This window comes from Aulonocara sp. 'chitande type north' Nkhata Bay, linkage group LG18, assembly GCF_057382095.1.
Source record: "Aulonocara sp. 'chitande type north' Nkhata Bay isolate Kocher_YH1m ecotype deep benthic linkage group LG18, A_spYH_male_GT1.1, whole genome shotgun sequence".
Lineage (NCBI taxonomy): Eukaryota > Metazoa > Chordata > Actinopteri > Cichliformes > Cichlidae > Aulonocara > Aulonocara sp. 'chitande type north' Nkhata Bay.
The window spans coordinates 12,461,241-12,483,969 of NC_141361.1; the positions used below are offsets into that span (position 1 = coordinate 12,461,241).

Here is a 22,729-nt window from a genome sequence, read left to right on the forward strand (position 1 = left end):
AAAAACAATTCCTGGAGACACGGCACATGTATACTTAACATATTTCTCACCAACAGTGCAAAAGAAGCTTGTAAATCCTTATTACTGAGGGATAGAGAAGTCTGCATCTTAAAGACTGTAAAGAGTCAAGAAAAAATATCAACTTGGCTGTAATGTGCTCTGTTTACACCTTTTGAGATATTCTATAGTGCACCATACATCCCTACAAAAGTAGGGATGTATGGTGCAAACCACACAGTAGCATGTGTGGTTTGCATCTTGCAGTTTATTAACTTGCATCTGAAAGTGTATTCAGCTCACAGGTTCTTTTGATAGTGTCTTAAGGTGACAGCTAAAGTACTCTATAACTGGAGACAACTGAGCTGTGAATATGTGGAATGGCAACTGCTGTTTCATTCTGAGGTCATATGGCACAGCAATATGTGTATATAGAAAAGAAGTCAACAAATGTAGGAATTACTTCCATCAGAGGTATTCATAAAAAAATAAAAACAACACACACAACACCCAGCACGCCCCTGCGGGCGGTTTATCCTTCAAGCTCGGGTCCTCTACCAGAGGCCTGGGAGCTTGAGGGTCCTGCGCAGTATCTTAGCTGTTCCCAGGACTGCGCTCTTCTGGACAGAGATCTCCGATGTTGTTCCCGGGATCTGCTGGAGCCACTCGCCTAGTTTGGGAGTCACCGCACCTAGTGCTCCGATTACCACTGGGACCACCGTTACCTTCACCCTCCACATCCTCTCGAGCTCTTCTCTGAGCCCTTGGTATTTCTCCAGCTTCTCGTGTTCCTTCTTCCTGATGTTGCTGTCATTTGGAACCGCTACATCGATCACTATGGCCGTCTTCTCATGTTTGTCTACCACCACTATGTCCGGTTGGTTAGCCACCACCATTTTGTCCGTCTGTATCTGGAAGTCCCACAGGATCTTAGCTCGGTCATTCTCCACCACCCTTGGGGGCATCTCCCATTTTGACCTCGGGACTTCCAGGTTATACTCGGCACAGATGTTCCTGTACACTATGCTGGCCACTTGGTTATGGCGTTCCATGTATGCCCTGCCTGCTAGCATCTTGTACCCTGCTGTTATGTGCTGGATTGTCTCAGGGGCATCTTTACACAGCCTGCACCTGGGGTCTTGCCTGGTGTGATACCCCAGCCTCTATGGATCTTGTACTCAGAGCTTGTTCTTGTGCTGCCATGATTTTTGTTGATGTTTTAAAAATATTTTAATAAGTGTTAATGATAAAAATGCATCACACTAAAGTAGAGAGTTGTATCTTTTGCAACCTGAAAATTGCAATGTAATTTGTAAAGCGTCACAGCAACAAAGCACAATTTTCAAAGTTACCCATCTGGAAAAAACGTAATTATAAGGTGTTATATACAAAAATAGGCCTTTAACGGAGGCAAAATCTTGTCTTGTTATAGCTCTACTTTAAATGTGAAATCTAAGTGTTCTCTGCCACCAATAGCTGTTAACTTTAATGGCTTCAATCATCACAGCTGACTTGTTTTAGACACATTAATCTGCAGCTCAATCTTGAACTCAAACGGTTTTCCGTTGCCCTCAAACACACCTTGAATGTAAGTGGGAACACCCGATGCAATGAAAACTGGTGTTTTATAGAAGCAGCTTCTTCACTCATTTAGGTGGGAAACGAGGATGGGAACTGAAAAAAAAAACTATCGGAAAACACACATTCTTTGTTTGTGTTGTATTTTTCTGTTTTTCTAAAATATGCCATATCCATCTTAAAATGGAAAAATCTCTTTCCATGCTTTTTATTATTGTCTCTGCTGATTCCACGCCTATAACTACAGCACTGAACAGTTGCATTTTCAGACAGTGATAAGGTGACACAGCAATGATTTCCTCTCTAACTATTTGCCCACAGCTGTCAGAATGATTTGCTACACCATATGCTATGATTTTCTCAATCACACAAACAGTTTTTATTTCTGCTTAAAGGATATTTCACACTTCCTATAGAGATAAACATGTGATTTGTTTCAGATCCTTTGTGTTGGCAAAGCTGAGCTGACAGCTAAAGTAATTCACACTGTTGATCAGCAGATGTTAATGTCTACACTGTCATAATTGTAAACACAGGCTCCTACTGGAATCTCATCAAATAGGATTGGTTGGACCACAGAAGTTACATTTCTCATCGGCTGATGGTAATGGCTTTCAGTATATATAAAAATTGGACTGTTTGTTAATTCATATCTACAGACTACTTCACATTATGTCTCATAAATTGGTCTGGTTGGGGTTCATTTCCTGTAAACTGTGTGTTGAAATCAATCACTGACAGGAAGCTGTTACCTAGCAACACATTCACAATAAAGGAAGAGGATAATCCTCAGTGTTCACACTGTATTCGTGCCCTTTTTAGTGTTTTTGTGTTGTTTGCTTTGAACTGGAGGTATTAAGTCACTAACGTCCCACATAAATGTTCAATTTAATTTCATTTGAGGTGACAAGTAAAAACAAAAGCGTGGAAAAAATACATGAGAAATGAAAGAAGATCAATACCACTCTCACTTTGCCAAATACGAAGGTACAACAAGCAGCTGCTAGCTTAGCTTAGCAAAACAACCGGAATCAGGAGGAAACAGCTTGCCTGCCTCTGACTTATGGTAATAAAATCAGCCTACATGGTCTTCCAGAGTTATATTTCATGTTCTTAATCCATGAAAAGCTAAAATGTTGGTTTAAAAGCTGGGTTACGTGGAAGAATAAATAAAGTTACTTCAGGAACAGAACAGCTGCAGACTGTAGCTCTTTAAACGTCATTCAAGAATCAAAATATGAAAGCGAAAAGGGACATTTCTTCTAAATTCAAGCTATAACTTTAAATCACAGAAAAACATATTTTTCTTGGTATGAAAGTTTAGTATAAATCTAATATATATAGTAACTGTTGTAATATTCAGCTTTTAGGGCTGCAGTCTCAAGGTCCTTGATTGTTAGTTGGTGAAGTTGTAAGGTGGAGCACGGGACACAGTGCACTAAACTTAAAAAAAAGAACTAATAAAAAATCAAAACCTGAGTATGTGAGTATACTTCACTAAACTGAGCACACTAATAAAAGAAAGAAAAGAACTTTAGCCAGCGGCAAAGTTGACAGAGTTGATAGTTTATTGAGCTCTTGCCAGAAGGAGTCCTTCACGAGCGGTACATAGCTGTACCAGACCCTGACTTAAGGTTAGTTATCTGAATTTAGAATTCAGTGCTTCGAGATACCGACAGAACCATAAGCTGACACACAGGAACTTGCTTGACATTGCACTCAAGGGATCGATAACTCAAGAGAACATGAACTCAATGTGGATGCTTCCTTCTTTGTGGCTGACCTGCATTAATCTGACCTGGGGGAGAGTTTTGGCACTCAGAATCTAGGCTGTGGGTGGTCAGTATTCTCACAGTGTATGCTACTGTGCGTCCTGTAATTGCGTGTGCTATGTGTATGTAGTGTAGGGATGTTACCCTGGCAGCAGAAGACAAACAGAGCATCATATCTCCTGACTGCATAAAGGATCCCTAATGAGCCCGTGTTCGTGCTGTATGAGTGAAAAGAGCAGCACACGAGGTGTGAAGGGAAGTTGTAAAAGAGTGTAATTGCTGTAATGTGGTAGAAGATTTTTCAGTGTTCTTACTTGTGTTACATTATTCGTATGATATGACGCACATCAAAACAAGATTGTGGCGTGAAAACCATTATTTACTTTGAAACTTCTTTAAACTTGTGGAAATGAACTTCCCCCGTCATTAACCTTACAAGATTTGATGAAGATTGTGTTTGCTTCATAATTATCTTCTATTCTTGATTTATTGTTTCTTTCCTCTACAAAATGCCATTTGAGATTGTTTACCACCCAATATTTATCCGGTTCCCATCTTACTAATCTCTTCATCTTACATTCCTTATCTTTATTTTGGAACAAATTAATTCTGATAAGAAATCACTTGTCTCAGTAGTGCACCAGCTTGATTGGTTTGGCTGGTCAAGATGAATTTCTGGAATCTTGAAAAACTGTGTCCTCGAGTTACAAACTTTTCAGTCTTTATCCATGTCAGCTAAGAGGTTGCTCCATTCTTGAAAGGTTGGCCATTTAAAATGTAACTTGTAGTGTGGAGCCTGGGTTCCTGTGTTTAATGGTCTTATGAGCAGTGGGTGGGTTTTTCCTGTCTTATGACTTTGCACCAGCGACGTTCCATCAGGGCAAGCAAGGCAACCAGTGCTTGCCCAGTGAAATATAAAAACAGTCAACAGTTAAAATAACCATGAAAGTAAGTAAAGTCTCTCTTTATTTTAATCTCATACAACAGAGTCATGAAGCTTCTCACCTGTTTGCATCCATCATTTAAATTATTACCATCGTGTGCTCTCAGGTGACCCTGGAAGCAGGCTCGACCCTGGTTGACTTTGTTCACTTTGCAGTCGTTAATGCCTTTCATGCCTGGTTTAAAAAAAACAGGCAAATTGAACAGCTGAAGGCTGCACCAACACTTTTAGTTTAACATTACTGAGAAATCTCTTGGTTGACTGAATGCACTTTTTAACATAAATTTTTAATGATTTTTTTTATTTTTATTTCATTGTTTATATTTACTGTTAATGTCACATTACACTCAGGCATTTTAATTCAGCTGTGATATTTTTGGGTGGTTGGTTATATATTTATTTATTTATTTTTAAATCGATGTGTGTCCCTGTTTTTCTGATATGATTAACAGCCTTTTAGAGCAACATGGTCCACACAGGACAGCTGGACTACAAACATGATTTTATAGAAGACAATGCGTCACTGGGGATTGAACATTGAGTATAAAGTTATAAGTACAAGCATGAGTGGTCGATCTGCAGTAGTAATATCAATCCATATAGTACTGATGGGAAGTATTTTTTTGCAGATTAAGTACTTTTACTTTTAATAATTTAATTTACCAATAATGCAGTTTTTTGGGGTAAGCATTTTGATAACTATGGAATAGGTTTCAGAATTTAGCCAGGAAGGACTGCAAGTGAAGATGTCCAGGAGGAATGTAGCAAGAGGCACGAGACTCATATAAAAGAATACAAGATAAGCAGTACAAAGGGGGCGCACAGCATCTCTGCTTGGCTTTCTGTAAAAGTCACTGCATATAACTTGTTTGCGCTAATTATGCGTCCTTTTATCTTTTTCATATATACATCATGAACTGCATGAGGCATTAATACCAAAGCAATCTCACAATGTCCATCCATCCATCCATCCATCCATCCATCCATCCATCCATTATCTTCCATTTAGCCAGTTTAAGGTCACAGGGGGGCTGGAACCTATCCCAACTACCATAGAGTGAGAGGCATTAGCACAGAGATACAGACAACCATTTGTGTGCATGTACACATCCTATGGGTACTTTAAAAACACCAGTTAACCTAACCTGATTAACTGCATGTCTTTTGGGTTGTTGAAGACACAGGGAGAACATGCAAACTCAAGTCTTGCTTTGAGGCAACAGTGTTAACCACTATACTGCCCCACTGTTTGGCAAGGTATGTCAGTAAAAAAAAAATTCAGCATTTTAGGGAGAAAACAACAGGTTCTATCATAATCAGCACACTTATCCACTTAAGACTAGTTCACCCTAAAAACAAAAAACCACAAGAAGCATTCACACTTAAAGTTTGATTGCCTGTCTGTATATTTAACACAAACATGTAGTGAGGTGTGAAAGTGTTGGCTAGCAGTAATGCATGTTATATAAGATGGTAAGCATTCTTCTGCTTTTTCTTCTTTTTCTCCCCCTAGGAGGCCTCACAGCAGATCATTTTCCTACATCTCATCCTATCCCTACCATCCTCTTCTTACATCCACAAACCTTTACTGTGTTTTTTCTCTTATCTGAATCTTCAACAGGATGCAAAAACAAAACAAAAAACAAACCACAAGCAAGGGGAAGCTGCAGCTAACTGACAGAGGAGCTGAAAAAGCAGGCTTTGTACACTTAGCCTCTCACCCCTCTCAGGTGCAGCCAGTTCTCTGATGACCCGCATGACTGTTGCTGAAAGCAAATGGGGAGGAGCAAAAATCAAGTGTTATGCATATTCTCTGCTTGTCAGCTGTCTGTACTTTCCTTGTTTGAATCTTCTTAGTTAAAAAAACACAGCAAATGCTCATTAAAATAAATAAATAAATAAATAAATCTCAATATCTTTTTGAAGATGAAAATAGCTCTGAAAAGCCACAGATATTTGTATTTATTTAGTTTTATTTCTTCTTTAATAACTCCCAAGAAAGTCCACTGTGAACATTAAACTATATTCTTTATAGACACAGACATACCATACTATGATTTTGTTGACAGCTAAAGTGATCAGACATATAGTATTGCACAAAGGTCTAACATAACATAGTATACAACACATGGATGTCACTCATGAAAAATGGGAGTTTTTCAGTTTATAGAACCACTAAAGTCCGGATACAATTCAGACCGTGAAGCTTTTGCAAGCTGTTGTCACCAAGTACAAAGTGATATTTACAGCTCAAACATGTTGCCCTGTTGCTTATGAAGTATTCAAGTAACAGTAAAGTTACAAAGCTCTTATCAAGAATACAGTGATTTTAAATGAGTACAGTGGTGCAGGGAATAAAGAAGAAACAATCAAACCCTTACAGCAGAAAAGGAAATGCACAGCACTATGACTTAATGAAAACAATACTTTATTTGGGTTATGTATAACTTCTTATTTACACACATGAATCCTTGTTAAAGTTTTCTACTTCTGTATAAATGGTTCTTTACCAGGGACTAGTAAAGCGCTATACAAATACAGGCCATTTACTATTTACCATTAACATAGTCAGAGAGGAGAATGGAGCGTTTTGCAAATGCAAAATACACAAACAGTTACAGTAAGAATGCTTTTACGACAACAAGCATTCATGCATGAGAGCTGTTACCATCGGGCTCACAGAATATACTGCACTGAATAAGGCATACAAACTGTTGCTGAAGTTACAAAAAAGCTGCTGTCTCAGAGTACTAAGTTAAAGGCAACTAGACTTTGGGTTGCGTTAAGTACTTTGACTTAGTACGATGTAGATGTCATAAGACCTGAATGTCTGAGGATTTTCATAGACACAAAAAAGCCAGTATTAGCAAAAAAAAAAGCCAACATTAACTGTACAGGTGCATTATGGTTCACCACATTTCTCGTTGTCTTGAACGAAGTCAAGTGCAAAAGTTTTAAAGTAAAAGTACAAAGACCAACTGAAAGCGAAATGCAGGCAGTGAAAAGCAGGAATAAATTAGCAGATCATGATGAATAAATGGCAAAGAAAGAATGGAAACAAAACGAACAATTAACGAACACAGAACTCAAAAATGAATAAATTAGAGGGCCTGAATAAATGTAATACTGAACGGAGAAAACCATTATAAATATGAAGACTTCATTTTGGAAAAGCTTTCATTTCAGAGTGAAAAGGGCATGAGAAATTACTTTAAGTTCATTGTTAAGTGTTTCAGAGTTTCAAGTGCCATTATTAAATCCAAAATGTTTTCAGGATGCTTCATAATGCACTGAATTGGTTCATTTTGTGCTGTCATTTATTTTATAGGCAGTGTGACATTTTCAATTAGACAATATCTTACTCAATTAACTCTGAAAAAACAGGTAAACAGCTTCATGTCAGTAAATAAATGCAAGAAAAAAGGCAAAGCTTATTAGGAGAATTTAATAATTTAATAAATAAATAACATTTATTTTGACATTCAGGCACAACCTTTAAATTTCCATATTTTAATCTTTTATGCGTACAGTACGCTCCCCGCCTCTAAGAGTCATCCTCGGTTTTAATGATGTGGAAAAGTGTAACGTTAAACAGGACCTGGTGGCCATTGTTCCAGCCGTAGAGAGCACGGTCCCTGGCATTGTAGTCCAACATAGACATGTGGAAATACTGGTTATGAAAGGGTATGTCTGTATACTCATAAGTGGAGGTTTTAGTGGAGTAGGCATAGTACACCTTGGCTCCGGTCAGGTGGGAATTAGTAATGTATAGAGTCCCGCAGATCATAAAAGACTCTCCGGCATTCCTCTTTGAATATTCTGTGTTCCATGTGTTGATGATCTGGAGCGTGTCTGGATTCAGCTGGCTGATAACAATGTTGCCAGCATTTTGGTTGGTTGCATACACGGCCCACAGTCCCAGCTCGTCTGCCATCAGGTCGATGTCTGAGAAGCCTCCCCAGGTGTAGGGGTACACATTGTGGAAGCCTGCCGACTCCAAAGCCCTCTGCGTGACCACGCGACCTGTCTCAAAGCTGTACCTCACGATGATGTTGCTCTGCATTTTGTTGTAGTACAAAGAGCCGTTGTATACTACGTGGTTTGTTCCAGCCCATTTGAAAGGCAGATTGTAGGTTCTGGATTCAACTCCTGCGACAAAATCAGTGATGGACTTAAACTCTTTTACTATCTTGTTGTTGGTGTAGCTGTCCATGTACCACACCTGGGGGGAAAAAAACATAGAGATGATAATGAATTGTAATTGGTCAGTGGTTTGTATTTAAAATTGTGATAGAAATAAATTTTTTAGCAAAATAAAGAAATCACAGAACACATGAACTCTATGAAAGGAAAGATAGAAAGCAGCCATGGCCAGTAATTTTTTATTAGCCAGATGGTCGATGATACACTAATAAGGTCAAACCAGAACCAAGGAAGTGTGACTGCAAGCACCCAATGAAAATTTTGTAATCTAGTCACATGAGCAGTGCTTTGTTGAATAGGCCAGTCTGTATCTGTAGCAGTTCAAAGTGCTTCATGCTGTTGTCTTAATAGATATGCTAAATAGGAAAATGCATGACAAGCGTCAGAAAAAGGCAAAGAAGAAGGCAGCTAGCTAGAAAAATGATGAAGACTTTTGAGTCGATATATATAGCTTGTCCTTGCTGACTTCTTAAAAATATTTTTACTTACATACAAATTTTCTTTATTTTTTTGAGCCATATCGCCCTACACCTGTTTAGGATATTTGTAAGAGCCTTGCAGCACTTTCACTTTTTAATCTTTTTTCAGTATGAAAAGTATACTTCTAAAAGAAATTTTTTTGCTTCACTTTTTTTTAGTGATACTAAAAAGCTGGTTTGCGATGTTATGGATGAATGAAATGACATTTTATTTTATTTTGCATGCATTTACACTACGGGAAACTGTCCACCTCTGCAGTTTTTCGTATGTTCAAAACTGACTTTGCTAAGTTTTTACACTTCAACACATTTGACAAGGACACACAAAATGCATTTTGAGACAAACACTGATTGTTAAGTATGGGAATTCCAAAAGTCTGTCCTCCCCTTTTCTCAGTAACTCTAATCTTTTAGTGTCAGGGGTAAAACACTGACATGTAGTTTTTTGTGTACTTTTGTTTTGAATATTTCTGTCTTTTAATGTGTAAGATTAGCAATTAATGTGTCTAGTCATGACAGTCTCTGCAGTCTTGAACAGCAGTAGTGAACAAAGTGCAACATTTTCCACTTCTGCTGGATGAAAAGCAACCATATAAACAGCTTCAGCTACTGTATATCAAGCAGGAGCACAAGCAACATTAAGTTTAATGTCTGAACTCAGCAGTCAAGTGTGCAGAAAGCTTTTAGTAGGTGCGATGCTGTATTTCAACATCTCTCCCCTTTGAACAAAAGGAGGGAAGCCGCCACATATAAATTATTAAACTGCTCAGTGTTGTTTCAAAGACTTACAACCCAAAGAGATGCATATAAACTCACCCTGTTGTTTTTGGGAGACGCCTGCGGGTCGGTCATCCAAGCTCCGAATCTGGTGCCCGAAGTTTTCACCGTCAGTGGTCCAGTAATCTTCATAAGCTTGCCACATGCTGAAAACACACCATACAGCTGTGGTCACATATGTTATATGACTGGAATTTATCTCCAAGTGCTGGACTGCTAAGTGGGTTCTGGACAGCTTGTGTGCAGCATCTGGACACAGCTGTACTTTTGTCAGCTATTAAAGATATAAAGTAGACTGAATAAGAAGAAATGTGCCACAGAACAACAACTTATAATGTGTCTAATCTGGGAGAACACTTACCCATATGTTTTAATGCTCAGAGTACTTGGATTACACTTAAATGATCTTGCCAGGCTTTAATGGTGCCAAATGACAGTAGGCTATCACTTGCACACAAGCTTTGAAGTTTCCTGTTAAGTATTGAAGTGCTATTTTACCCAATCAATCAAAGCTCACGCACAATGAATGCTTAAGCAATCATCTCTGGCTCCAACAGATTTCCAGCCACGTCCTATTAGCATTCCCCTGTTAGCTATTTATGTTGACACTTTGACAGGAGCCATCACTGTTGATAACCTGGCAGTTGGCAAATTGGAGCTTTAGTTATTCAAACCTTTATCAAAGGCAAAGCTGCTCTGGGGGCAGAACTGATCTTATTAGATGAATCAAACCTCAATGGGTGGAGCAATGTAACCACAAATTTTCTATAAGTGCGAATGGCAAACAAGACACAAGAAGGAATTTATAAGTTAAAATGATCAATCATCACTTTAAGTGAGCCTGAGTTGAATTTTTTCACTTAAAATCAGAGTACAAAGCTTCACATTCATCTTTAGCTTGGGAGAATGTTCTTTCACTTTGGGGTTTGTTAGCCCCCAGTAGCAGTTCTTGTCTGTCCACTGCTTTGGATCTAAAATGCCAGCCTCCTAGTAGCTGCAAGAAATGTGCCCATGATCCCTTTGCCACTGTATAATCCGATCTCACTGCGCACGAATGCCTTTTTTTTATCCCCATCGCTGGACTTACTGAGTTTACTCATACAGTTCCGAAGCCTATTTTCCAGGTTTAGGACCCTTTGTTGCAACTCCTCATAGTCATAGGCCCCCATCTCCTCCTGAATGCCCATCAACACACCAGACAGGTTTCTGATCTCCTCTTTGAACTGTGAGATGAGCTTGGCATCTGTCTTGTACTGCTCCAGGACTGGAATCAGCGGCTGCAAGGATTCCATCTTTCCCTTTAGCTCCTGCAACAGATAAGTAACAGAACAGGTATTTGGACTTTAGAAATACTAGTCTCAACAAATCTCTCAGTTTTTCAGCACATAAGTACAGCAATACCATCTTCTTATTGTTTTTTTCTTATTGTTTTGTATCAATACTTACTGTTTTGTTTTACACAAAATGCAGATTCACTTCTTATTGTTGAGTCCAGGAAAAACAGCATAATAATAATTTAAAAAAAATCACAACAATGAGGAATACAAATCTAATATTTACAAGAATGTTTGCCCATATCAAACTTTCTGTTGTGAGGGAACTTAAACAAATATAGAAGCAGGGACACGCTCTAGCCGGAACCAAACAAATTCCACTAATGGATATTGCTACTACTAATAATTTAATGGAAATCCTGTCACTGTGAAGACAGATTTAGTACTCTTTACAATCAGTTTCTCCAGAATCTTTATCTTTATGGAAACAAAATCCTAGTATGGTATGTATCCTGGTATGTATTAACAACAGGTGGGTGCAAAGTTTTGAATTATAGTGGTGGCAAGGAAGACATTAACTCACCACAGTTCTGCTCATTCCAACTGTTTTTCTCAATCAAGGCTCCAAAAAGAGCGGTTTTACATGCCAAATAAATGGATAAATGTTTATTTATAATGCTGCCGTTAAGATATTTGTTATCTTTCTGTATCCATCCTGGGAGCCGCCTTCAGATTTAGTCTTGCTTTTATGATAGGGTTGCCCTTGGCTGGTCAGTGGTGGACCTGTATTGATCTTATCAGGAATGAAAGTTGATTAATTCAGATGCAACTCAGGTATCCTTGGAAGAGGTCCCTTCCCAGGCTTCCCTGTGATGTTTCTCACAAAGTTAAACATCAAACAAAAATATACCTGAAAGTTTTTGTTGACGAGCGTCTTCCTATCCGCTTCGATCTGCCGGAACTTTGACCGCAGTCCTTTGATCTGGCTCTCCATTCTCATGATATACTGAAAGTCCCTCTGCGTCCGCAGGTTCAGCACCTCGATTGACTGTGACATGTTCTGCACCTTTTGAAAAGAATGAAACAGCGCTGCATTGATTTTTCCGTCCACCACAAGATTAAAATGTCCCCCATGTTCAGCCTTTCGGTAGGATGCCATGCTCTAACTTCCCAAAGAACAAATCAACATTTTGACCTCCAAAGTGATTGTCTTTTAACAATTCAGCTGAGTAGAGCTTCAGATGATATTTTTTTCAGAGGCACAGTACTATCACATAGCAGTTTTTCATCAGTTTTAAATTTAGGTTCCATTTTGACAGATTTAATTCAAGTGTTTTTCAAATGTCATAGACAAACTACTGAATCTGATGAATTTTAATGACATATTAGGAGCAAACACTTAATGTAGAAACCTTACAGTGTGTCTTTGTGGTTGAACAAAAGCTACATTTATGGGGAATGTGAAGGAGGAAGAAATAGCTTCCCTTCTTTCTTCTCTTTAACTCAACTTATAATGAACCAACAGTACTGGTGCACAACCCCGGTAAAGCGGCGCGGGGCTTGTGTGTTGTGTTCTGCATACTTGTCTGGCTCTGGTAGAGGAATCCTGAAATGGCCTCACTGATGGCCTGAGGCAGCTTAGTACATTAGTGTCAGAGGGCCCAGTGAATGACAGAGAACACCCTTTGGCATACAACATTAAAATGTAGGCTACAGCCATGTTTTCTCATGTGACATAGTCATTGAGGAAAGTGATTCTAGGGCTGTGCTATTTTTTCGCTTGTAGATAATGCATTTAAATCGTGACAGGCATGGGGCAAAAATAACATTTGGAATTACATTCGAGATTTCCACTTCAATTCACAATGATGGCTGTCGTGTTCCAAAAATCATTTCAGGTAATCAAGACCAAATCCACACTTTTACAAAAAATGTCTATGGTAGCAGATGTAAAGGAAAAAATAAGTGATAACAATTTAATTTTACTTTTTTTTTTACAGATAACAATCCTGGTCAAATACTTAAAGCCTTCTAAAATCTGAAACCTTAAAAATATCCTTGATTGATTTGATACACAATAAAGGGATGCTCGAGTTCTATTAAGGTGGGATGGAATGTGCTCTCATCTTCCCAAGTAGTCATTCAACTGATGTCATCCATGCTATATATGCAGAAGTGGAAAACAGGGTTATGGACCTGGCTGGTGCAATCTCTCAAAGGATTAGGGCAGCAAAGAAGCATGAATAATAATTTAAATTGATGCCATATGTCTTTGAATTCAAGTGTGCTCTTTTGTTAAAGCAAACACATACGGTGAAGAATGAGCATGTGCGTGCATTGTCACTTATACAGAAGCGTGTGTGTCTGTGTTGAATGCACCTTCTCCAGGAGCTGGCGGAGCTGCCTGCCTTTGGCATCTCTGGAGCAGAGATTCTGTTCAGGAGCCACCACTGTGCAGATGCAACGCCCATCTGCATCCTGAGCCGAGCTGTACACCTGCCACCCTTCCTTTGGCCTGATGGTCTGCACAGAGAGACACATGCAGCCATAAATACACAGCACACATTTCTACAGACGTGCAGTTGATGTCATGACTCTGACATCGCAGCACACAGCTGTTATGTTTTGTAATTTTGTTTATTATAGGTCATCCATTCTTCTGCCTTCTGCCCCAAAGCTGCAACACCAACCAATTCCACTGACTTAGAAAAAGTCGCTGCTTTGAAAGAACAAAGTGCTTTTGCTGTAAGATATTCCTCTGCTCACTGTGTATGGTCTCCAGCGAATTTCCTCTTCAACAATAAATAGTGTTTCCTGGCCTTGATGAATAACCCGAGAGCTGAAATTCCTCCGTTTCTCCTTACTAGGCCTTCCAGTGCTCTAACTGAAAGTCCTGCTGAACGACACAGATAAACCTGATTTGTGGGAGCTCATCCTGCTCTTTATTACAGTCAATATGTTCCACGGTGCTGGCATATAAGGCTCAAAGAACATAATGTTATGCATCATAAGCCGAAGCAGAAATTTAAAACCGTCAACTAAAGTTGGAGTGTGCACAGTAAAAAAAAAGTAGCTTTTACTCCAAACTTTGATCAAACTCTTCTGAAGTGCAGGAAAAGTTGATAGTTATCAGACACAAACAAGGGATCCATATTTGCTGTTTATTCTCTGCATGGGAAATTAACACAGGACTGGCAGCCAAATACTGGCAACCCTCGATTGTGAAAAGGAAATTTTTCTGCCTCTTTGGCAGACGGCCGATTGTTTTTGGATTTTGTTTTTACATTCAAAAACTACAGCTGGATGGAGAACAACATGTGAAACATGTGAACTCCACCAGACTCTGAAGTGTATGGCTAAAAGGTGAAGTGCCCTGTTTTTAAAGTGCAGGCATCCATTCCTTTTCCCATCCCTGCCTGTCATCCTAAGCAGTTTAAAGAGCATTTTGAATCATCCATGAAAGATCATGTCCCCTCTGAGCAGGCGAAAACGTCACACTAAGGAGAAAGCTCAGACTTTGACTCATCATTTTCACCTACAGAGAGGCCGCTTTTTGTCAGTTTGTAATCTGTTACTACCATGCAAAGTCATGCTGTTTAAGAAATAATCGATAAGGCGGTCTATTATCTCCCTTTGCAGTTTACATTCCATCACAATTTCTGTTTGTAAAATTTGCATCCTCACTCATCAGCAAAATCTTTCCCTTTAACATTTTTTAATAATGTTTCCCTTTAACATTTGCTACTGGTTATTTGTAAAGTTTGTGATTTAGGAATTAAACCCTGTGAATTGTGCCTGTGTTCTGATGCTACGTTGGCCCTGATATGATCTCATAACCCACAATATTTTCTTCTTCCTGGTATGGTCAGTGTGCATTTCATGAAAAAACAAAACCACAGTGAAAAGCATCAGTAGGAACATGAAACAAGTGCAATGGAATATCTTGAGTTCATGTGAGATACATTGCCACAGCCTGAAAATTATTAGAGATTCCAAATAGCATAGTTAACCATGACTGTCTCTCTCTCTGTATATCATAGCTGAATGGGATAAAAGAGTCAGAAAAAAAACACCCTCAGCTCTTCGTCTCCTTATTTTGCTTTGAAAGGCCCCTGAAAAGAAGCTAGTTTGACTAATCTGTTAAAATGGTCTTCCTCCTATCTCTTGAGTGATGCACATCCTTTCCACTCTTCTCACTCTCACATTTCCTCATATTAAAATGATTCTGTTGCTCAGCCAAGCCAGATGCACTCTCCAATTAGGCTTTTTTTTATGAGGAACTCTGCACAAAGAATTTTTTCTTTCATTAAATAATTCAGACAGCTGCTTCCACTTTTGTTTGGGGCATTTAGACTTTTCTTTTTCATTATTACTGATAAGAAGGTAATTTTGAGTATTTCCTGTGCAACAAAATTTCCTGTTTTTTTTAAAGCATCATTATTTCTGTACACCACTCTCAATCGTGGCAAGGTGTTATGTGAGGGCACTGCTTTGCAATCAAGACATTGGCAAGGGGACTGTACTCTGCATGGGTGGGATGAACCTAATCGACCATTGTTCTTGTCCAACTGGCTTGCTGGTCTGCAAGCTGCTCCTCCTAATTTGTTACAATACTCCCAAACCCGACTATGTCCTTAAATGACTGCATGACCATTTGATGAATACATTTAGATTAAGTGTGATTGTTACAGAAAAACGCCACCAGCAAAATATGAGTTTAGACACAGCACCATTTTTTTCAACAAAGACGGAACTCTCCCTTAAAAGTGAGTTATAAGCCTGGCAATATTCCAGGATCGATATCAATACTCTATTGTTAATGTAAGCAATAAACAAAGTGCTATGAGGGTGGTTCTACTTCTGCCACCACTTGGAATATCTTTTGTTTTTAAAAATAAAATTGTATTTTGTCCACACATTAGGTCTGTGTGTAAATGTAAATCCCCTGCCAGTGCTGGAGCGTGTATGGTATGTATGTGTATGCTAACAATAGCAAAGAACCAGCCAAACACGCAATTATGGCAGAAAACTGACAATTTCTTTATGTTATTGTGTTTTCAGTAAACACGTTAAATACACCTCTAATCACTTGAACTCAGCATTACATGACAGTACAAGCTCATGCCCAAGTTTATTGTGCTGTTCCTGGTAGAAATACGAGAGGCAGTTGTGTTGGAAACTCACCACCGTAGGGCAGTATCCGAACAGCAGCAGAAACAGCAGCGGATTCAGGACCACGGACAGCGACCACATTCTGTCGGCTGCTACAACGTTTCCCTCCTCCACCTCCTCCGCGCCCACAAGAAGAAGAAGAAAAAAAAAATCACGCAAGTTTTTGTTTGAGTGCTCAGGCCACCACGTCCACTACGCTCTGGTAACAACGGCTTCCCGTAGAAGAGGGGGGCACATCCATCCACTGCTCCCCGTTACGCATGCCATATGGACAGCGGGGAGAAACCTCGTCACTGCAAGGAGGAAAAAAGTTTGTGGGCACGCAAGCTGCGAAAAGCCGAGCTGCGGTTTGGTCAAAGGGATCCTTGTTCACGGATATGACATCATCCAAACGTCTCTCTTGACTTTTAATGAGCTCGTGTGTGAGAAGGAACCACCGGCAGCTGTGAGGTGACAAAAGTTGCAGCTGGCAGTATTTAACAGAAAATAAGAAGGCAGAGATCAGAGCTGCTGCTGCTGCTGCGTTTTTGTCACTGCAGAGAGAAGGCGCGCCAGACGGTACTATGAGAGCAGCAGAGAAACATACTGAAGGCTAGACCCTGTTTACTAAAAAAAAATCACGGAGCAAACAAGATCTGAAAAAGCTGATAGCTGCTTTAAGCGTCAGATCGATATAGAATAAAGCTATTGTTTTACTACCCAACTTGATCATCAATTTGAGGCCGTTGTATGGAAGCCCATTTACGCCCATTAACTAGTACTATATATATATATATATATATATATATATATATATATATATATATATATATATATACTATAATTTAATTTTATTCAATTTTATTTATATAGAACCAAATCACAACAACAGTCATCTCAAGGCGCTTTATATTGTACACTAAATCCTACAATAATAGATACAGAGGAAAACCAACAATCATATGACCCCCTATGAGCAAGTACTTTGGCATCAGTGGGAAGGAAAAAACCCCTTTTAACAGGAAGAAACCTCAGGCAGAACCAGGCTCAGGAAGGGGCGGGGCCATCTGCTGGATGAGAGAAGGAAAACAGGATAAAGACATGCTGTGGAAGAGAGACAGAGATTAATAACAGGTACGATTCAATGCAGAAGGGTTTATTAACACATAGTGAGAGAGAAAGGTGACTGGAAATGAAAACCTCCATGCATCATGGGAATCCCCCGGCAGCCTAGTCTATTGCAGCACAACTAAGGGAGGATTCAGGGTCACCTGGTCCAGTCCTAACTATATGCTTTAGCAAAAAGGAGAGTTTTAAGTTTTAATCTTAAAAGTAGAGATAGTGTCTGTCTCTCGAATCCAAACTGGAAGCTGGTTCCACAGAAGAGGGGCCTGAAAACTGAAGGCTCTGCCTCCCATTCTACTCTAGGAACTCTAGGAACAAAAACTCTAGGAACAACAAGTAGGCCTGCAGTGTGAGAGCGAAGTGCTCTAATAGGGTGATATGGTACTATACAATAATAATAATAATAATAATAATAATAATAATACATTTTATTTATGAGCACCTTTCAAGTCACCCAAGGACACTTTACAATAGGATAAAACACTTAGTAAAACAATGGCAGAATAAGAACAATAAAATAAAAGCACAAGATAAAATTAACAAACAGTGGATTCATAGTGAATATGCAGATTTGAAATATATATATATGTATGTATGTGTGTGCGTGTGCGTGTATACTATTAACTTCAAATATGTAATGTTATGACACAGTACTATATTTTGACACAGTACTATCATGACATCTCTCTCTCTCTTTGTCTCTCACATGCCTTCACATGACACATTGTTTTTCAATTAATCCATTAAATAATGCTTTGGGCATTCTTTATGCACACAAATAGAGTTCACAGGCATGACTACTTCACACAGTTGGGGTGTTTTTTCCTTTGGCTTCTGTGCTCAAGCTGATTCCCCTAAATTGAGAAGTGGAAGAGCGCATTGGCGTAAATAAGTCAAGTCAAGTCAAGTCAAGTTTATTAAACTTTAAACCTTCAGACATTTGCTGTTTTGAAGTTAGACTTAAATAGGCTATGTTTATATTTTCTTTTATAGGCCTTCAGGCTGCTTTCATTTATCATTTATCATCTTGCCTGTTCTTTCTCCATATTTGCTAAACCATGTACTATGTTCTTCAGCATTTAAAGAAATTAGTTTGTGGCTGCTACACAACTATATGGGTTCATCAATTTCATGACAATCAGAGGACCAATGAGAGTACCAGCAACCTTTTCCTTGGTGTGCATGTGTTAAGCAGTTCCCCATTGCTTTGGTATATGTTTAAACTAATTAAATGACTTCATATGTTCAAAGTGCTATATGTTACAGTTGTGTTGCAACTGTAACAGCCTGACTATGTACGTTAGAGTGACAAATTCATGATCAACATACGATAAGAACACAGTAGCTTTAACTCACGAGCTTCTCCCTCATGCAGTATCTTTGCCTCATGCATTTCTTTCAACACTCCCACCACCATCAGGAGGCCCACCTTCAATTTGAAAACGTCCAGACAGATAATAGCAATTATTTTGCATCTAGTATACTAAAAACATTTCGCTCAGATAATATTTGACTTGTGCCATATCTTCTGTGTTCTTTGAATGCCGCTCAAGACTTCCCCCAGAAGCCGTTCACAGTCTGCAACAAGCGCATGTCCTTGACAGCAGGAGTCACCTTCAACCTTCTAAGAAGACTTCAAGTTTTGCATGCCAACTGGTGTTTCCTCCTTTTTAAGGAATATAGACAGTTTGAAAGAGACACAAGGTCTCAAATGCAAATTTATGCCAGTACCAAGTTATCTTATGCTAGAAGTGTTGAGACACACTTTTGGTTTCACAAAAGGATGCGATGATTGGCTTTACAGTTTTTTTTTCCTGGGTGCTCCAGTAAATACTGATGTAAGAGCGGCCACTATAAACTGCAGATGTGAGGAGTAGGGGAGTCTCCAGGCCCTTTTCAGATCACCAGTCAGCAGGAGGTTGGAATGAGTTGATGGGTTGGGCAATGAAGCACAGTATTGTTGGAGTGTTTCCTAGTCAAACTGTTTGAACAGGGAATACTCAAGTGTCTCTGACAGGAGAAATAGACAGAAGTTTCTTGGCACACTTGAACAAAGGGGTTTTGTAAGTCCTGACCTGCATTTCTGATGAGTTTCTCTCCAGCATTAACAGTGGCTGCTGCTTACTTTGTGGCTCAATTCAGTTCAAATTGCTTTTGACATTTGATGAGCCCAGGGTATCTTTTTCACTTCAAATAGACTTTCAGAATTGTCTCAGAGTATATACAGAAGTAGGAGGGGGAAATCCATAGACTACTGAAAATGCTAATGCTATTACCACAGCAGATTTATTTTCTTTAGGAATTCTGCCTTTCAAGAAAATATCAACAGAGAAAACAAGCAATTATCTTGCTATAAAAGAGACACCAGTCGATACAGGCTTTTCTAGTGTTCCTGCTCCAAAAAGCTGAAAATGACACAGAGTGAGCTACTTTAAGCAAGTCAGCTTTATCTCCCTTTATTCAGTGAAGTCCACACTTGTTATTTTTTGTTTTTCCCTTTTCCTTCTAAACTTTTACACAGAGTATCTTTTTTAGTACAACTTAGTTTTTCTGCTAAAGCAGTTGGATCTTTGGTAAGGAGTTGCAGCAGGATGATATGTAGCTACTCTTGTCTGTCACTGATAGCTGTCTTCAGTGTTTATTTGTGATATTTATCAATTAAATACAGTACTTCACTAAATTGTCGTATTTATAAGATCATAATTTTATTGTCCCACATGTGAAAAATCACCAGTATCATTAAATCATTTAATGGAGAGAAATCAACTCGTCCTGTAACTAACCTAATACTTAGACAGCTGTCTTCTAGCTAGAGTAGTTTCAGATGTATAGATGATCTTAGATGATTTCTTGAAATAGTATCAAACTCATTAATTAAAGTAAGTGATTTTAAGTGATTCTGGATTTAAACATTCAGTATTTTAGGAAATGAAAGTGTTGGGGAAAACGAAATCTATACACTAGAATAAACTACTTGTATTGAATTACTGAAGCACACTAAGGTTACCATCACTGCTGTATACTGTGTTAGTAAATATACCAGCAACAATAATAAGTGTGTTGATGTGGCTCAGAGTGTACTCTTTTGTTTTTTGCATCTGTGTCTGTTGGAGCTGTTCACTCTCTTTTTAAACCAGACAATTAAGGTGAATCAGAGATTCTGACTTGTCAATTGCCTCAAATGTGACTGCGTGTCTCACTGTGTTAGTCCTCAGACAGAGCAGAATTTTTCTTGTCCTCAGGCTTAATTCATGCTGTGATAAGGTCCAGCTGTTCATGACCCTGGAAAGGATTAAATGGGCTGAGAGGATGTACAAGAATAGTGGGTGGAAAATTTAACACTTCCTCAGAATAGACAACACATCCCTTTCCTTTATTCACTTCCATCATTCTCCCTCTTCAAATATGACCGTAGGGCCACAGCAGCTCTGGAGTTTGGACAGAACGTTTTCAGCATGTTGACCGTTACACTGTAGGTATCCTAACAGATTGGCTGTGACTAGCTGGCTTTGGCAGGGGGATTAAGTAGCCCACATACCCCAGCAACAGCCTACAGTTTTCTGACTGGACATTTGAAGTTCACAGGAAAATATGTTTAAAAATGGAAAATAGGTGACCCTATATTGTTTTTTAAAAAATGTGAAATGATTAGCTAAGTGAAATTGTCAGGAAAACAAACTTGGTGATGACTCATCACCATATGCGCTTCCACTTGCCATTCAGATTTGAGAAGTACACAGAAAGCTCTGTAAACAGATTTGATGATTCACACAGCAGAACGAAAACAGGCCTCTAAAAAGTGTTGTAGCTTTTCTTTATGGTTAAAAACAATACTTTGAAAACAATATTGTGGGACAGAAGTTTGTGTACTAAGAAAAAATAAGTGGATTTTAGATTCTTTATTCTCCACATGACTGATTAAAGAGTAAAATCTCAACGAGCTGATCAACTAAGTATTTTTTCCTAACCCTAACTCCTTTCACCTTTCTTCTTTTCATACTTTTGTCTCTGAGAATGAACTTGGAATGAAGCAGTCAAGACGTGACTGAAGTGCAGAAATTACTGCCACTTTTTACAAGGTCCCTTCATTTTCACACGCTCAAAGGTAATTGGAAAAACGACTGATAAGTAGCTTCAGTTCCAGGTGTAGCTGGTTCCCTCACTATTTCATGAAAAATTACAGAGGCGAATGGTTCTGAGTTGATTTAAATTGTTGCATTTGGTAGCTGTTCATTAGACTTCTCAATATGAGGTTCAGAAAGGTGACAATGCGAGGGAAGAAGGCTGTGATTAGGCGGACCCCCTCCCCCCAATGATTTTACAGAGAGAAATTTTAGAAATAGCTACGTCAACAATACATGGTGGAGTTCATAGCATATTTTCTGTTCAATCAAATGCTGCAGTACAGGACAGATGGGAACTGGCAGAAAACAGTGAAAGCAATCAAAGAGGAAAAGAAAGACAAGGAAAAGAAATGAAATGGCAAACCCCACTGACTCTAACCCAGTTGAGTATATATTTCTTTTCCTTACTGAAGATAAAGTTGAAGGCAGAAATGTCTACAAACAAGCAGTAATTGAAGGCAGCTGCTGTAAGGGCCTGGCAAAGCTTCTTAAAAGAAGAAACTCAGCATTTGGCAATATTCATCAGTCCCAGACTTCAGGCTGTCACTGACTACAAAGGAATTTTAATCACACTTAAAAATAAAAATGTCTTTTGTCAGTGTGTCCAATTACTTTAGAGGGAAAAATGGCTGACATGGCTTGCATATACTTTAGCAGAAGCAACATTTAGACGCCGTTTAAATAAATAGGGACATGTGTTGTGCCAAAGTCTGTCATAAAGTGAATAATAATAATAATAATAAAAAACAGCCCAATGAAAACAATTGGAATCACAAATGAGATCATTCTGTTTTTGCCTCTTTACTGTGCTGTAACTTCACAACCTTAACCTGCACCGCTTTTAGTAACAAACCCCTCCACTTGGGAAGCTGCACAACATACCACATTTGTGTTGTTGTTCCTGTTTTCTGTGAGATAGGAAGTCATATTTGGTCTGTCACATTGGTTTTGTGAAACGTATTCAATGGTTTAGGTGCTTCATTATCATAAATGTAATCTGTTCTTTCATACTCACCACTGCTAAAATGACAAACTCCCTGGGAAGAAAAGATAATTATCGCCAATTTGCATTTGTTGTAGACACTTTAGCAGCACGCAGTCCTCAGCTATTATTATGTCTACATTATGCGGGTTGTGCTGTAAATTGCAGCCTTGTGATCTCTGTGAGCGTTTTATTTTACAGTAAAAATAAGAAATTGAAATATCAAACTCTCAAAACATATCTGCTGCCCGTTTTAAGAGGTTAAAGGTTTGACTCAGCATGTTGTTGGACAAAACATGTAGCTTTGGTCGTAGATGTGCTTTC

The 22,729-nt window shown here is 38.8% G+C and overlaps 1 protein-coding gene across 1 annotated transcript; it reads right to left on the reverse strand.

Annotated features, from left to right (window-relative positions):
- Positions 1–6,286: 6,286 nt before the first annotated feature.
- Positions 6,287–16,548, reverse strand: LOC147308111 (noelin-3-like). The gene is made up of 6 exons (XM_086272590.1): positions 16,208–16,548; positions 13,403–13,546; positions 11,934–12,089; positions 10,837–11,056; positions 9,789–9,895; positions 6,287–8,512 (listed from the first exon to the last, which is right to left on the reverse strand). The coding sequence occupies exons 1-6, from the start codon at positions 16,274–16,276 to the stop codon at positions 7,835–7,837; spliced, it is 1,374 nt and encodes a 457-aa protein (XP_086128716.1). The 5' UTR covers positions 16,277–16,548; the 3' UTR covers positions 6,287–7,834.
- Positions 16,549–22,729: the final 6,181 nt, after the last annotated feature.

Bases quoted from the DNA above. Each gene is read 5' to 3' on its own strand.
- LOC147308111 (XM_086272590.1), bottom strand. From the start codon at position 16,276: ATGTGGTCGCTGTCCGTGGTCCTGAATCCGCTGCTGTTTCTGCTGCTG. The intron at 13,547-16,207 runs GTGAGTTTCCAA...CTCTCTGTGCAG, and splicing joins TCGGATACTGCCCTACGGTG to ACCATCAGGCCAAAGGAAGG. The intron at 11,057-11,933 runs GTATATTTTTGT...TATCTGTTGCAG, and splicing joins TCGTCAACAAAAACTTTCAG to GAGCTAAAGGGAAAGATGGA.